Source organism: Phaseolus vulgaris, chromosome 4 (assembly GCF_000499845.2).
Source record: "Phaseolus vulgaris cultivar G19833 chromosome 4, P. vulgaris v2.0, whole genome shotgun sequence".
Classification (NCBI taxonomy): Eukaryota; Viridiplantae; Streptophyta; class Magnoliopsida; order Fabales; family Fabaceae; genus Phaseolus; species Phaseolus vulgaris.
In genome coordinates this window covers 46258144-46276232 of record NC_023756.2, presented here as the reverse complement: position 1 = coordinate 46276232, position 18089 = coordinate 46258144, and the positions used below count along the sequence as shown (strand labels likewise).

General features: G+C 32.8%; 3 protein-coding genes across 3 annotated transcripts; all 3 read left to right on the top strand.

The window, feature by feature from the left end:
• Positions 1-7875: 7875 nt before the first annotated feature.
• On the top strand, positions 7876-8848 carry LOC137838032 (leucoagglutinating phytohemagglutinin). The gene has a single exon (XM_068647242.1). It carries the CDS (start codon positions 7885-7887, stop codon positions 8713-8715), a length of 831 nt encoding a protein of 276 aa, XP_068503343.1. The 5' UTR covers positions 7876-7884; the 3' UTR covers positions 8716-8848.
• Positions 8849-13340: 4492 nt separating this feature from the next.
• On the top strand, positions 13341-14331 carry LOC137838031 (erythroagglutinating phytohemagglutinin). Its single transcript, XM_068647241.1, has one exon. The coding sequence runs from the start codon at positions 13371-13373 to the stop codon at positions 14208-14210; it is 840 nt and encodes a 279-aa protein (XP_068503342.1). The 5' UTR covers positions 13341-13370; the 3' UTR covers positions 14211-14331.
• A 2449-nt stretch (positions 14332-16780) lies between these two features.
• Positions 16781-17647, top strand: LOC137838030 (alpha-amylase inhibitor 1). Its single transcript, XM_068647240.1, has one exon. The coding sequence runs from the start codon at positions 16783-16785 to the stop codon at positions 17533-17535; it is 753 nt and encodes a 250-aa protein (XP_068503341.1). The 5' UTR covers positions 16781-16782; the 3' UTR covers positions 17536-17647.
• Positions 17648-18089: the final 442 nt, after the last annotated feature.

Sequence of the window (18089 nt, the reverse complement as noted above, 5' to 3'; positions counted from 1 at the left end):
CACATTTAGTAAATGTAATGGAGTTAGAAGATAATTTTATATATAATTAAAATGAAAAATATATATAAATAAAAAAATTAGTTATTTAGATTTTATTTAATATAATTATATTTTTTTACAATTTTTTCTTTTTTTTATTTTCTTTCTAATTTTTTAGTTTTACATTTACAAGATTGACTATGGGAGGACATTTTTTTTAGACTTTTGATAATGAACAAAGTAAAATTTTTTAATTATAATTTTGATTAGAGTAAGTTGTTTTTTTTTTTAGTCTATTTTGAGTTAAATTATTTGTCATGAAAAATGAATAGTGTGAAATTGTGATTGAGACATTATTTTCAAGAAAGAAAATATTGTGTTTAGATCGCTATGATATGTATTAATTAGAGATTCGTCTAAAATAATGTATCTTAACTTTAATGGTATAGTGGAATCATATAAACGAAGATTATCTGGTGGTGAAAGTTGAATGATGCTCATATGATTGAGTCTACAATTTGAAATATAACGTGTGTGACATTTCATATGAATTAACTGTGTCATATGATATGATTTGGTACTAATATTATTATGCACATGACTCCGTGGATTCATAGCGAGATAGTAGGACAAGTACAAATATTTGAGTTTAAGTCATTACACGAGTCTTTCAAAAGTATAATTAAGTGTCTATAGATATTGATAAGTGGAGTTCTGACATGAGAAATATTAATTACAAATTATTTATAGACTTTGTTAAATTAATGCATGGAATGGAAAGTGATGAATTACATTAAGACTTCCTTCATTTAATTGTATTTTTATTTATAAATTTAAAATTTAAGAAATTATTTATAACAAATAAAGTTGAATAACATATTTTATATTTAAATTTGGTTATGGTACTTATGAAATCATATCAATCCTAGATTATACTACTTATCATAATTTAAATTGAAAATTATTACAACCAAAAACTTATTTGTTTTTAGATGTTACAATCAAAACCACCATATGAGTCCTTAATTTTGTTCGTGAATCATTTGATCTCAAAGAACAAGAAAAACTTTAATTCCTCTTATCTTATTATTCTTTTCAAGACTTGTAATCAAAATCTTAAAAAAAAAAAATCAGATCATTATTTATTTTAATTCTGTGATTTTTTTAAATTAAATTTCTATTTATTTTTATCTGTATTATATCCCCACGTATAGTTTTTTTTAATGATGAAGCTACATTAATATCATGTAAAATGTTTTCAAATTAGAATTGTAAATAGCTTAAAGCAATTGTACAAAAGCACGTTGTCTCTTTACCGAAGCAGGCACTGACAATGTTGTTGTGGTGGAATAAAAAAAGTTTGATAGATGAGAACTTTTTTTCTCTTCTACCACATCACATTCGAATAAACCCATTTCCACCCTTTTTCTTTCTTTATAATATTATCCAAATCTTTTCTTTTTTTAAAAACTCTGAAAAAGCTTCTTTACTTTTCTATCTTCACGTCTGGTAAAGAATTTTAATTTATATGGATAGTAAAAATCCACATTATCATTTATTCACATATTATCAGATGAGGATAGATTTTTTGAACTTTGAAAATAAACACTCCTATAATAGTTATTGTACCGTAAAAAAATTATAGTGTGTCATCCTATATTTTAAAATGTATATTAATGATGATTAAATAGTATAGAAATTAAATAATATAAATATTAATTATGACACATGCTTTAATTAAGATTTAATATTAGAGAGGCTCATCATGTATTATAAATAAATATTTTTATATTATTATTTTACAGATTCACACTATCAATGACTTGGTTTTCGTCATTGGATCGACACTACAAGTCTAATTATGCTTAAGTTAGGTAATACACTCCTAAATATAATCCAAATTCTCTAATTTGATCCAATAAAAAAGATAAACTAAAATAATATAAATAATACACATTTCAAGAATTAGATACGTCATTACACAATACTTAGAATATTGAGTGTCAAATACTAAATCTAACTTGTCTTCTACAAATACAATCCATGTATGAATTTCGTGAAGATCGAGGAAAGGAATGAGTAGAGGAGAGTGAGGAGTTTGCAAGGAGAGGAACAGAAGTGCAAACCAACCGACCGACAAAGGAATCAGAAGAGTAGTTTCAATCGTTCTCTAAGTCCCAACCCCGTTCGAGAACAATTGGTGTCCACCGTGGGGTCAAGAGAATTCATGTGAAGAAGAAAGTAAACGGTATCAACCCGAAGCATGACTAACGAAAGGATGCCCAAAGGGGGTCAGATGACATTGTTGATGTCTTTACACAAAGAGATGGCTAAGACGAAGAGAAGGAACGAGGAGGTCACTCGGAAGAATGGGAATGAGATCCTAGCTCTCCGAAAGGAGAATGAAAAGATGAGAAGGAAGCTCGGGGAGGGGGGATCGTCTTTGGACCGACCAATCTTATCGGCAAGTCCTTCACCACCCCACCAGCCCCAAGACTGTTGAGGAGCCGAAAGACAAAGTTCACACCCAGAAAGTCATTCGAACAAGTCGATCCCTACAATTAATATCCTAGACTCAATCTGCCGACATCCTTTTAGTGATGCCATCAACAATTTCACAACACTATGTCCAAATTTGAAATGTAATTCGCAACCAGCCGACCCCACCATCTTATCCCATCGTACTAGTTGAAATCTGCCAAAAGAAGAAAAAATCCCTAGAAAAGTTCATCAACAAATTTAAAAAGATAACTATAAACCAAACCTAAACCCAAACATAACTATGCACCACATGCTAACAACTTTGCCACCAAACACCCCGTTTGTTAACAATATACATTACAAATATTACATTACATATGAATACTGAATTTTTAATGTCGAATAACTTATGAATTTTCTTCGAATAAAAACTGAAACTCTAACGATTAAAAAAAGTTTAAAAAAAATAAAAATAAAATTCAATCCATAAATTCTTCTTATCCTCTCAAACAAGAACAATAATTTTTTTTTAATAAAATTAAAAATTAACTTTATATTTAATCGGCAAATCTAATAATAAGTGGTAGATGAGAAAATGATTTTGATAATGATTATTGTAAAAGAAAAGAGGTAGAGTTAGGTAAATTTGATGATAAGTTTTTTTTGCAAGGGAAGGGCAGAGCATGTTCCTGGTCTTGTCTTCCTCAAATGAAAAGAGGGGTCCCATTTAGATATGTTATATTGTTCTCTGACATAATGCCCCACCAAAATGTACCATTCTATAAGTACCTCTCTCTCTCAACTTGCTATATCTCTTTCTCCATCTCTTCAATTTACCAATTATTTCTTTTTTTATATTCAATGTTTTATAACTGTTTATAAAATACATTACTTTGTTATTTACATTTTGTGATTTTTAATATTTTTTATCTTTTATTTTACTTTTCATTATATTAAAATATGATTTGGTTAAAGATATTTTTATAAAGAGGAGGTTGGATGAGAAAGACGTTAGGGTACGCAAGCAACGATGGGCAAAAGTTGTACGGCACACTGCTTCGGTGCAGCTCACTGTGGCGGCTTTCACACTTCCCCATGACACCACTCACCATGCATGCTGCCACCTCAGCTCCCTCCTCTTCACACGTGCCTTCTTCTCACTCTCCACTGCCACGTGCCAACCGCTTCTCTCTATAAATATCTCCCAAAATTTAAATTAATTATTCAACCTTTTTTTATTTTTTTATGACGTGGATGCATTGCCAACACTCCTTTAATGCTATTTTTATATTTTTATTAGTAATGAAATTCATACAATTTTTTTGAATGATGTGTTGTGTCCGATATTTGTATTGGACAACGATATTTGTATGCATCGGTAGGACACTAAAAAATTATTTGTTAGATTTCTGATAATTCTAGTACGGTTTAACATAATTTTAGAAAGAAAAAATATATTAATTTTTTAAAAATTCAAATTTTATTGTATAAATTGTTATTATGATTATAAAGATAAGAAACAAATCATTGTGAACCATGAAAAACATTTTTCTATTCTAAAAAATAATTTGTAAGCATAAATCTTTATTGTCAATTTATATAATTCATAATTATATAATATATAGATTTGTGTCTCCGTATCCTACATTCCATATCCGTCTCTATCATATAAATGTATATGTCAATGTTTGTAATTTTATAATAAAAAAATTAGTTTATTCACACACTACTGTTATATTCATATATATATATATACATATATATTAATTATTATTTTTATAATACGGAAAGAGATTAAGAAAAATTAAGAAAAACTTATTACTTTATATTTCACTCGCTTACTTTTTTTTTCGAAAATCAAGTAAATATTCAATATTTAATATTTAATATAATTAACATTATTTCTTCTCAAAACTTATAACTATTTACATAATAATTAATTATGAATCATATTCTTAGACCAAATTAACATACGGACCATAATTAAAAATATTATTTCAAATTTATTTATCGTTTAAATTTATTAGTCTCTTTATTTAAATATATCAATCAGATCGAACCAAGAATCGAAATTTCTAAAATTTGTTTCATTCAGATAATAATGTTAAAATCAACCATTATATTTAAAAATAATACTCAAAACTCCATCATAATTTTAGTTTTAAAAGTTATTTTAATGAATTAAAAAAAAATATTTATATATATATAAATTATCTTTTATCTTGACTAATTTTTTTTTATCTAATATAGGCAAACACTATTATAAAATTAAATTTATTAAAATCATAAAAATATTTTTTTAAGAAAAAAAAATATTAAAAAACATAATTTTGTTAAGTTTTGCCGACAACTGGTCAGTGTTTCGTGAATGCCGTGTGATTTGTTTGGTATGTCAGCACCGCTTCCTAAAACCCAATCACAACGTTAATGAAATAAGTGAAGAAACGTGATTCTAAGCACTTCTACAAATGAAAAGCTTTTTCACATGCACCTCATTTTCACTTTTCACTATAGACAGATACCATTTCCCTACCAAGACAAAAATACAAAAAAACTCTCTCAAAATCAAATTAAATTCTCTTGCTAAATTTAATTGTTAAGATACTTTTACAAAAATAATATTTAAATTTCATGCATATAAAGTTCAGTTAATAAAGTCAAACTACCAATGTAAATATTAATATTCTCATTCATCATAAGAGTTATTATTTCATATTGATAAAATTATTCGTTAAAATAAGAAAATAATAAAATAAAAATCAATTTTTAGAGATTAAAATAATTAATTGTAATAAAACTAAAAAAAAAATTATTTTTAAATTAACATCTAATTAGCAACAAATATTTTTTCTATCAAATTTAGAAACTAAATAATTGGAAATTAAAACCTTGGTTGCTAATTACATATCAATTTTAAAATTATTTAACAATAATAAAAATTAATTTAAATTTTTTTTTTTTTAATTTTTAAGATATCTAATTTAGTTATTATTATAACTAATTATTTTGATTTTTAAAAACTGGTAGTGATAGTTTTGTTGTTAATATAAATTTGCAATTTTCAATTACTTGTTTAATTGGTTTAAGTAATACAATATATTGTTAATCTAAAGTTGTGATTTAAAGTTCTTCTTTCTTCTGTGTGAAATAGTCAAATACAAGTTGGGATTAAGAAAACAATTAAATATATTTTTATCTTTTAACTTTCTAAAAGACTTTTTGAAAAAATTATAAATTTTAAAGCAAATATTCAATTATTAAGTCTAATTACCATGAATTTTAAACCATCTTTCGTTATCTTGACACGTTACATTCTTTCTATTTTATTAGTTAACAAATCACAGTGTAAGTGGCCCTACAAATCATGATTAAGAAGTAATTAATCTGAATTGGACAAATTTAATTATTTATACAACTAAAAGTTTAAAACTATTATAAACAAATAAATAAAACACCTTATAAACACGATATATAAGAAAAACATAATCTTAAACTAGTACACATATTCAGACTAAAACTGATCTGCATCGTTGAGAGTACATGCTTTGGAGATTGAGAAGAAATAAAAAGCTTATTAGAAATTCGTTCTATAAACTTATCAGAAAACTAACAATATTATTTTAATAAATTTGCACTACGAATGTTATCGTGAAAAGTTATTATAAAATAAATTATTATTCTTTTATATCTTGTAATTCTTTTATAAAATAAACACCTTATAAAATAAAAGTTTTGGAGTAGGAAAAATAAAATATAATTTTTTATTCTTTTATATCTTGAAATTACATCAACTATAGAGATTACGAAATTTCATAACATATAAGTATGTGCAAATCTCATCTTATAAGTTGGTTTTATGAGCTTGAATTAAGTTTAAAGTCCATTTTTTAACATGATATCAGAGTCATTTTGAGCTTATCGTAACTTATCAGGGTCAAACACCCCAAACTCAATACCAACACGTATTAATTGTTGAGGGTGGAACACCTTCGCACTCAATACAAACACGATAATTTTATTCTAAACTAACAACTAGCATAATATAAATACAAATTATAATAAATACTAAATAATATAAATTTTAAAATCCAGAAACCACATAAGAACCCACTAATGCAACAATACTTTGAGTGCAACAAACCAAACAAAGTAAGATAAAGGAAAAAGATTTATATACATTGGTGAAGAAGAAAGACAGCTCGAAGATACTTACGGAGGCACGAAAACAAAATTAATGAAGCTGCAGAAGAAGAGATGAACACTAAGTGCAAATGCGAAACACAAATAGAAAAAAGAAAATAAAAAAATGTAAGTGGCGCGCTTCAAAAATTAGGGTAAAAAATGATTTAAGAATGTGACTATTTGTAATAATCGCATTCATAAATCAAACGCTTCGATTACAAGTGTGGCTATAGGTGAAGCCGCATTCGTAAATCAAGCGCTTTGATTTACAAATGCAAATTGCTTGATTTATGAATGTGACTATTACAAATAGCCGCATTTGTAAATGAATTTAATTTAAAAAATGTCACCGCATTTTTAAAGACTGTGTCTGTTCGTAAAGTCGTACTTAATAAACTGTAGTTGTTTCTACATTTTGCACTAGTGAGGAATGTTATCTATAAATGTGAAAAGTTATTATAAAATAAATTATTATTTTTTAGTTTTGGAGTAGGAAAAATAAGATATAAATTTTTATTCTTTTATATCTTGATTGAAAATTTAGTGTAATTGTTGGACATCGCACATCGATTAGAGATTAAAAAATTTCATAGCATATAAATGGATGTAAATCTCATCTTATAAGTCGATTTTATGAGATTGAGTTAAACTTAAAGTACACTTCTTACCAAGGTATCAAAATCATAATCATTTTAATAAGCTTATAGTAAAGATTTTTTTGTTAATAAAATGAAAGTTAATATTTATGGATTTATTTGAACATATTTACAAGTTTTTGTTAATAAATTTATTTACAGAAGTGTTAAATTTGAAAATGTGTTAAATGAGAGTTAATATTTATGGATATAATATTACTTTATTTAAAAATAAAATGAATTTAAAATGAATTTATATTAAAATATGATTTGGTAAAAGATATTATAAAGAGGAACTTGGATGAGAAAGACGACGATGGGCAAAAGTTGCATGGCACACCGCTTTTGTTAGTAACATCTGCACTGTGGCGCCTTTTTCACACTCACCATGCATGCTGCCACGTCAGCTTTCACACTATGACACCACTGGCCATACACGTTGCCACCTCAGCTTTCTCCTCTTCTCACTATGACACGACTGGCCATGCATGCATGCATGCTGCCACCTCAGCTCCCGCCTCTTCACCCGTGTCTTTCTCTCATGTCGCAGTGTTGCGTGCCAACCTCTTCTCTCTATAAATAGAGAGAAGAGAATGATGGTTAATGCATGAATGCATACATGGCTTCCTCCAAGTTCTTCACTGTCCTCTTCCTTGTGCTTCTCACCCACGCAAACTCAAGCAACGATATCTACTTCAACTTCCAAAGGTTCAACGAAACCAACCTTATCCTCCAACGCGATGCCTCCGTCTCATCCTCCGGCCAGTTACGACTAACCAATCTTAATGGCAACGGAGAACCCAGGGTGGGCTCTCTGGGCCGCGCCTTCTACTCCGCCCCCATCCAAATCTGGGACAACACCACCGGCACCGTGGCCAGCTTCGCCACCTCCTTCACATTCAATATACAGGTTCCCAACAATGCAGGACCCGCCGATGGACTTGCCTTTGCTCTCGTCCCCGTGGGCTCTCAGCCCAAAGACAAAGGGGGTTTTCTAGGTCTTTTCGACGGCAGCAACAGCAATTTCCATACTGTGGCTGTGGAGTTCGACACCCTCTACAACAAGGACTGGGACCCCACAGAGCGTCATATTGGCATCGACGTGAACTCCATCAGGTCTATCAAAACGACGCGGTGGGATTTTGTGAACGGAGAAAACGCCGAGGTTCTGATCACCTATGACTCCTCCACGAATCTCTTGGTGGCTTCTCTGGTTTACCCTTCTCAGAAAACGAGCTTCATCGTCTCTGACACAGTGGACCTGAAGAGCGTTCTTCCCGAGTGGGTGAGCGTTGGGTTCTCTGCCACAACTGGGATTAATAAAGGGAACGTTGAAACGAACGACGTCCTCTCTTGGTCTTTTGCTTCCAAGCTCTCCGATGGCACCACATCTGAAGGTTTGAATCTCGCCAACTTGGTCCTCAACAAAATCCTCTAGACTCCAAACTCCACCTTCCCTGTGACACTAAAACACTGCTTTCACTCAGTGTTCTTTCCTGCTAATAATGTTTCTCTGTCACAGAAAATAAAATAAATAAAATGGGAGCTCATATATTATTATACTATTAAAAGGAGCTGTCAAATGTTTGTGTTTTACTCCAAACTTTGACTGTTAAAGAAAAGTTTTCCAAAATAGAGTTTACACGTGTTATTAGTACATAATGTAATTTTTAAAAAGTTTATAGTAATGAAAAGGATTATTCTAAGTTAAAGTATAACATAGATTAAAGTACATTAAACCTTAGTAAATATTACTTAAATTTACTCTCTTCTTTTTGCAGTTATTAAATCACTAAAGAAATAATATAAACTAACTTACTCTCTCATCTAATTTTTATTTAAATTTCTTTATTTTTATTTTTAACATTATTTAATATTTTTTTTGTATTTTTCTTTTTATTTTTTAACTTTATCTATTGTCGATAAAAAAAAATTGTAACTCTATCCATTTCAAATCGATTTAAGTTTATCACCACCACTCTAAAAATAAATTTACATGGTTTTACCGCACTTGTAAATCAAAGCGCTTGAGTTACGAGTGTGGCTAATAGTCGCATTCGTAAATCATTTTTACCTTAGTTTCAGAAGCGTGTCACTTACTCTTTCTTATTTTCTTTCTTCTTTTTTTTCTTCTCTATACGTGGAAGCGTGTCACTCACTCTTTCTTATTTTCTTTCGTGGAAGCGTGTCACTCACTCTTTCTTATTTTCTTTCTTCTCTATACGTGGGTTTTTCTTTGGTTTCTGGTGTGTTCCGTCGCTGTTTCTGTGTTCACCACCGCGTCAGCTGCCTTCGCCGTGTCACTCTTGGCCAACATTGCCTTAACACACAACGTTGGTGATATTTTCTATTTTTTTTAATTTTATTTAATGTTATGATTTTTTTTATATATTATAGTTTGTATTTTTAAAATTTATATTATTTAGTGTTTATTATAATTTGTATTTATATTATGATAGTTGTTAGTTTTGAATAGAATTATCGTGTTTTGTATTGAGTCCGAGGGTGTTCCACCCTCGACAATTGATACGTGTTGGTATTGAGTCCGAGAGTGTTCGACCCTTGACAAACGCGTGAGATAGAACATTGATTAAAAAACACCTGATTGACTATTTCAGAATATAATGGATCAAAATTGGATAAATTTTCTTCGCATAAGTGATGAGTACGAAAGAGGAGTAGAAGAATTTATACAATTTGCACAACATAACACGATTAATAGTGGTCATGATGGAGCAAAGATCAGATGTTTGTGCGTTAATTGTTTAAATTGAAGAATACTGGATGTTATGATAATGAGGGAGCACCTGCTATGTGATGAGTTTCTTAAATCTTATATAACTTGGACATGACATGGTGAATTGTTAAATTTATCACATGTTTCCGTAACTAAAGAATATGTGGGGTCCACCATGGATGATGAAGTACATGATGATGTAGATGACAATCGATTGAAGGACATGATTCATGATGTGGGAGCTCAGTCTTTTGCAGAAGTGCATAAATATGGAAGTATTTCAAGCGATGCAAAGACTCCATTGTATCCTGGAGCAACTAATTTCACACGATTGTCGACGATGTTAATATTGATGAATTTGAAGGCAATAAATGGATGGACTGATAAAAACTTCACAGAATTGCTTCAGTTGTTGAAGGATATGCTTCCAGAAGGAAATACTCTACCAAATCGTAATTATGATGCCAAAAAGATTCTTTGTTCAATGGGTATGGAGTATAAAAAGATACATGCATGTCCTAATGATTGTATATTATAGTGTTAAGGGTCATAAAGCATGTCCAATATGCGAAGAATACACTGCTTCTCAACAATTGAAACATGGAAGGAATACAGTATATCTTTGGCATCAGAGGTTTCTTAAAAGTCATTATCTTTACCGGAGGTTCAAAAAAGCCTTTAATGGACACCAAGAGACTAGTGGTGATGGAAGAGGCCTAAGCACAAGCCCACATGTAAGCTCACCAAAGGGTAGATTTAAGCCAACCCCTAGAGTTATGGCCAAGAGGATCCAAGAAGACGTTTTTTTACATGTTCAAATGCCATAAACTCTAGTGTAGAGTAGACTTTAATTTCTTGTCAAAATTAGATTAGAAATTTTATTTGTAATTTTTCCTTAAATGAAATTTGGCACCTAAAAACCAACCTTGGTTAAATTATGATTTCTAAAACACCCAATTTTAACCAAGGTCGGCTATGTTTAACCAAGGCACATTTTCCACATATTCCATATTTAACATGTGCTAAACGTTTTCCATCACATGTTAAATATGCTTCATGTGCTCCATATGCTAAGTGTAAAATAGGCGCCAATTTCAAATTCTTTTTCATTTGAATTTCCCTCCAATTCTCTTGTCAAATCCAGCCCTCACTTGCTATATAATGAGGTTCTTGGGTCATGTAAATTCAAGATTAATATACTTAGTGAATTGCTGCCAAATTGTGGCAATTTCACTTCTTGCCCTAAACCTCTTAGGTTAGGCTTTTAATCTTCACAAATTTCCCCTTTCCAAGTAGAGTTGGCCTGACCACTCTCAATCCCTACCTCTCATGCACCTTCAAGGTCACCACCACTCTTAGGAGGACCTTGCTTCGTCTTCAATCCATGATGCTTCCGCCATTCACCAACAAAATCTGAAAACTATGAAGGGACATCTCCATCAAGTGGTCCACCAATTGCATTAACTGGTGTTGAGGTTTATAAAAAAGGTAAATAACATAGATCACACCTTCAGTAAGTAAAAAAAAAAAAGTCATTTGTGAAAAATATTTGGAAGAAAAAATCAATCTTCTTTGATCTTCTGTATTGGTCGAGTTTAAAAATCAATGTTGAGAAGAATGTGTGATAGATTAATTGGTACACTTCTTAACATTATCTGCATAATGGCGTTGTGCCCTGTGGCAGGTTTCACGGTTTATTGACCATGATGGGGTTATTTTTTTTTTTTACCAAAATGGTGCCCGTTTAAAAAAAATTATAAATTTAGGCAAGTCGTGCCTAATTGGGACGACTTCATATGCAGAAGTCGTACCAGTTAGGCACGACTTATGCCATGTCATACTAAAGTCGTGCCAACTTGGCACGACTTCTGCCCTATCATACTGAAGTCGTGCCAACTTGGCACGACTTCTGCCCCGTCATACTGAAGTCGTACCAACTTGGCACGACTTTTGCCTTGTCATACAAAAGTCGTGCCAAGTTGACACGACTTCTGCCACGTCATAATTTTTATTTTTTAATTTTATTGTTTATATATTGGGTAGTAAGTTATGTAATTTTAAAAATTAATTTTATATATAATTTTTTAAGAGTGTTAGTTTTAAAGAACAAAAAATTGGATAATTGTGTATGGATTATGTTAAAGAACAAATATTTTTACAGATTCTTAAAATATTAAATATTAAATAAAATTAGACACATTTTTTTATTATCATATATAAAATTATATATAATAATGATTGATAGAAATTAAGTAATACGAAAAAATATTTTTACAGATTCTTAAAACATTAACCATATATAAAATTATATATAATAATGATGGATAGAAATTAAGTAATACGAAAAAACATCTCAGACCTTTGTATTGTAGCGTGTTGCCGCCTGAAGCTTGCACGCCGCCTCTCGAATTTTGCTCTTGTCATGAAGTTTGCTGACCAAGTCCAGGCTAACCGATAGACTCTCTTCATTCAGGGTCAGGTCAAACAACTGTCATCGGATGGTAGGCTCACCTACCTCGACCGGTATCATTGCTTCCGTGCCATACGTCAGGTTGTACGATGTTTCTTGCATGGTTGTCCGGGGGTGCAGTGGTATGCCCACAAGACTTCTAACATTTCTTCAGTCCATCGGCCTTTTAACCTGCTGAGCCGCTTCTTGAGTTCATTTACACATTATTGGTAGCCTAGGCCTGTTTGTTCCTCTGGGGTGTTCGACCAAGACTGTTATGGATTTGATTATGAGGTCATCGTAAAAAGACTGCAGCCTTCGGTCGATGAATTGCCAACTTATTATTGTGTGCGACACACAATACTTGGCGAAAATGGACGCAAGTGACTCGGCCTAGATCCAGAAGTAGTCACACCCCTTTGTTAGTACAATATGCACTGTGGCGGGTTTCACAGTCAGCATGCAGCATGCATGCTGCCACCTCAGCTCGCTCCTCTTCACACGTATCTTCCTCTCACTTTCCACTGCAGCTTTGACACCATGACACCACTGGCCATGCATGCATGCATGCACGCTGCCACCTCAGCTTTCTCCTCTTTTCACTATGACACGACTGGCCATGCATGCATGCATGCGGCCACCTCAGCTCCCTCCTCTTCACCCGTGTTTTCCAATGCTACGTGCCAACCGCTTCTCTCTATAAATATCTCTTTAAATTTAAACTAATTATTTCATATTTTTTCAATGTATTTGATGACGTGTATGCATTGCCATCGTTGCTTAATTGTTATTTCTATATTCTTATTACTCCCTCAAATAATATTATAAAAGAAAAAAGAATCCATAAAGTAGAGAGAGAGAGTGCAGTTGTTGTTGTATAAATAGAGAAGAGAGTGATGGTTAATGCATGAATGCATACATGGCTTCCTCCAACTTACTCTCCCTAGCCCTCTTCCTTGTGCTTCTCACCCACGCAAACTCAGCCAGCCAAACCTCCTTCAGCTTCCAAAGGTTCAACGAAACCAACCTTATCCTCCAACGCGATGCCACCGTCTCATCCAAAGGCCAGTTACGACTAACCAATGTTAATGACAACGGAGAACCCACGTTGAGCTCTCTGGGCCGTGCCTTCTACTCCGCCCCCATCCAAATCTGGGACAACACCACCGGCGCCGTGGCCAGCTTCGCCACCTCCTTCACATTCAATATCGACGTTCCCAACAATTCAGGACCCGCCGATGGCCTTGCCTTTGTTCTCCTCCCCGTGGGCTCTCAGCCCAAAGACAAAGGCGGTCTTCTAGGTCTGTTCAACAACTACAAATACGACAGCAATGCCCATACTGTGGCTGTGGAGTTCGACACCCTCTACAACGTTCACTGGGACCCCAAACCGCGTCATATTGGCATCGACGTGAACTCCATCAAGTCTATCAAAACGACGACGTGGGATTTTGTCAAAGGAGAAAACGCGGAGGTTCTGATCACCTATGACTCCTCCACGAAGCTCTTGGTGGCTTCTCTGGTTTACCCTTCTCTGAAAACAAGCTTCATCGTCTCTGACACAGTGGACCTGAAGAGCGTTCTTCCCGAGTGGGTGATCGTTGGGTTCACTGCCACCACTGGGATTACTAAAGGGAACGTTGAAACGAACGACATCCTCTCTTGGTCTTTTGCTTCCAAGCTCTCCGATGGCACCACATCTGAAGCTTTGAATCTTGGCAACTTCGCCCTCAACCAAATCCTCTAGACTCAATCTCCACCTTCCCTGTGACACTAAATCACTGCTTACACTCAGTGTTCTTTCCTGCTAATAATGTTTCTCTTTGTCTGTCACAGAAAATAAAATAAAATAGGGTGATGATAGCTTACACTCAGTGTTCTTTGCTCTACTTCCTTAATTCCTTAATGAAAATATAATAAAAAATAATAATTAAAATATTAATATTTATTGGGTTAAAGGTAAATACGAGTGTTAAAAAATCATTTTTAAATAAAATAAATAAAATGGAAGTTCATATATTATTATATTATTAAAAGGAGCTGTCAAATGTTTGTTTTTTACTCCAAACTTTGGACTGTTAAAGAAAAGTTTTCCAAAATAATACCATCATGGAGTTTACTCTATTATACTCTTTTTGTATTTTTTATCATGTTGTTATCGCCATCGCCCCACATTTGTCTGGATATTTCGATGGGTTAGTATAAATCTCAATAACTTGTATATCTGAACGCGCACACTTTTTGGGTTAAGCGGCATGTTCATTCACCTAAGATATTCAAAGATTTCTTCCAAGTATCTGATGCGTTGATCACATGATTCTGATTTTACGACTATGTACTTTGCTTTAACATTTTTTTTTAGGCCAAACAATGTTCCCAAATAATTTCATAGTAACGCTACTTATAGTCACTCTTCTTTGCTGCTAATAATGTTCATCTGTCACACAAACTATAATAAATAAAATGGGAGTTCATTTAATAGGTCTTTCAGCTAATTTATGGCACCTTCGTTCTACAAAACGTGATGGCACCATGGATGTTCTACAAGTAAATGTTTACGTGATGTGAATATTGTAAGCAAATTTCGATCAGAAGTTTTGCAAACACATTTGTATATATTGAATAACACAAATGAAGTTATATCTTACATAGAAGCTCATAAAGTCATTGTGAAGGCAAATAACCTAAGACAAGAAGAGAAATGGGTCTTGATGGAACATAATAGAACTTTCATGCCTTGGTTTAAAGACGAGGTGTTAAAGTATTCAACAACATCAAAGACCTTGACCTAGTTGACTGGATTGAAGCTTGATGTTATTTCTTGTAAAGCATACGAAGGGAATAATTGTATATTTTACTCGAAGTCTATGGATGAAAAGAGTATAGTTCAAAATTCTGATTTTACTCTTGAAGCCGAGTCAATGCAATTTTCGACTTCGAAAGTCGGGTGCACCAAGTTTTGAGCAATCAGGGGTTATCATCGAAAAAATTGCAAGTTATTTTTTAGCCTTTTTTCATTTATTTTAAAGCATTCACTATATTAAAAACTGCTATGATTTTTGTCTCTTGTAGGATTCCTTGGAATCCCAAGGTAATTTTGTTCCTTAAGGTCGTCTTGGTTGAAGCAATTGGACGACCTAAGCATTGTGGTCGTGTTCGTGCAACTAGACAAGGGGTTGGAATAAACTATTAGTAAAAAATTTCTCGTATACACACATGCTAGACCTTCAACCGCAATTAGAAACAAAAATGGTGTTAACGGATCTCCTTGACACAACCCCCTCAATGGAATGAACTCCTTAGATGAATAGAAGAGGAGAATAGTCGGGAGAGCAAGGAACGCCATGTTGATACAAACAATTACAACAAGAGTTTGAAGCGGAAAAAAATTCTCTATTATAACTTTATTGAAATAATATATAAATATTATTATAAATTTTACTATATATAAAAAGATTAAAAACTCTAATTTTAAATATAATAGTAAGAATAAATTATTCTTTAAATAAAAAACCAAATAAAAGTTAATATTTATGGATTTATTTGAACATATTCACAGTTTTTTTAAAAAAAAATTATTTACAGAAGTGTTAAATTTGAGTTCTTTATTTTTTTTTAAATTTCAATTTTTTCTAAATTTTCAATTCAAAATAAATAATAATTAAATTTATTATATTTTAATATTATAAAATATAAAATTAGAAAATGATACCCATTCTATATTGTTATATATATACTATTACTTTATTTAAAACTAAAATGAATTTAAAATAATTTATTTTAAAATATGATTTGGTAAAAGATATTATAAAGAGGAACTTGGATGAGAAAGACGACGATGGACAAAAGTTGTACCATCTGCACTGTGGCGGCGGCTTCGACACTCGCCATGCACGCTGCCACCTCAGCTCCCTCTTCACACCTACCTTCCTCTCACTTTCCACTGCGGCTTTCACACTATGACACCGCTGCCCATGCATGCATGCACGCTGCCACCTCAGCTTTCTCCTCTTCCCACTAAGACACCACTGCCCATGCATGCATGCATGCAGCCACCTCAGCTCCTTGCTCTTCACATGTGTCTTCCTTTCACTTCTCAATGCTATGTGTTTCTCTCCATAAATCTCTCTCTAAATTTAAATTAATTATTTCATATTTTTTTCATTGTTTTTGATGACGTGGATGCATTGCCATCGTTGCTTAATTTTTTTTTATATTCTTATTTCTCCCTCAAATAATATAATAAAAGAAAAAAAAATGCATAAAGTAGAGAGTTTTTGCATTTGTTGTTGTATAAATAGAGAAGAGAGTGATGGTTAATGCATGAATGCATGATCATGGCTTCCTCCAAGTTACTCTCCCTAGCCCTCTTCCTTGCGCTTCTCAGCCACGCAAACTCAGCCACCGAAACCTCCTTCATCATCGATGCGTTCAACAAAACCAACCTTATCCTTCAAGGCGATGCCACCGTCTCATCCAACGGCAACTTACAACTATCCTATAATTCATACGACTCTATGAGCAGAGCCTTCTACTCCGCCCCCATCCAAATCAGGGACAGCACCACCGGCAACGTCGCCAGCTTCGACACCAACTTCACAATGAATATCCGCACTCACCGCCAAGCAAATTCCGCCGTTGGCCTTGACTTTGTTCTCGTCCCCGTCCAGCCCGAATCCAAAGGCGATACTGTGACTGTGGAGTTCGACACCTTCCTCAGCCGTATTAGCATCGACGTGAACAACAACGATATCAAAAGCGTGCCTTGGGATGTACACGACTACGACGGACAAAACGCCGAGGTTCGGATCACCTATAACTCCTCCACGAAGGTCTTCTCGGTTTCTCTGTCAAACCCTTCTACGGGAAAGAGCAACAACGTCTCTACCACAGTGGAGCTGGAGAAAGAAGTTTACGACTGGGTGAGCGTTGGGTTCTCTGCCACCTCAGGGGCTTATCAATGGAGCTATGAAACGCACGACGTCCTCTCTTGGTCTTTTTCTTCCAAGTTCATCAATCTTAAGGACCAAAAATCTGAACGTTCCAACATCGTCCTCAACAAGATCCTCTAGACTCCAAAAACCACCTTCACTGTGACAGTCTCATTCTTCTTTTTCCTGCTAATAATGTTCATCTGTCACACAAACTAAAATAAATAAAATGGAAGCTCATATATTTACACAATCTACACTGCTTATTATTCACCATGCGTCTTATTAGTGCATAATTTGAAAAATATGTAATTTTTAAAAAGTTTATAATAATGGAAAGGATTATTATAAGTTAAAGTATAACATAGAAAAAAAAAGGTAACATTGGTGTAATTACATTAAACCTTAGGAAATATAAACTAACTTACTCTCACATCTAATTTTTATTTAAATTTCTTTACACTTCTCTTCCATTTCTATTTCTATGACATTATTTAACATTTTTCATGTATTTTTTTTTCTTGCTTTCTAACTCTATTAATTTCAAATCGATATATGTTTATCACCACCACTCTAAAAAAAACTTTATAATTACTGATACAAAAAAGTTAAATCACGACGGTCATTTTAGTATTAAAATAACGGTTCTTCTATCGTTGTCTTTCAACATGTAGTCTATTATCTTTAAGCAAAGA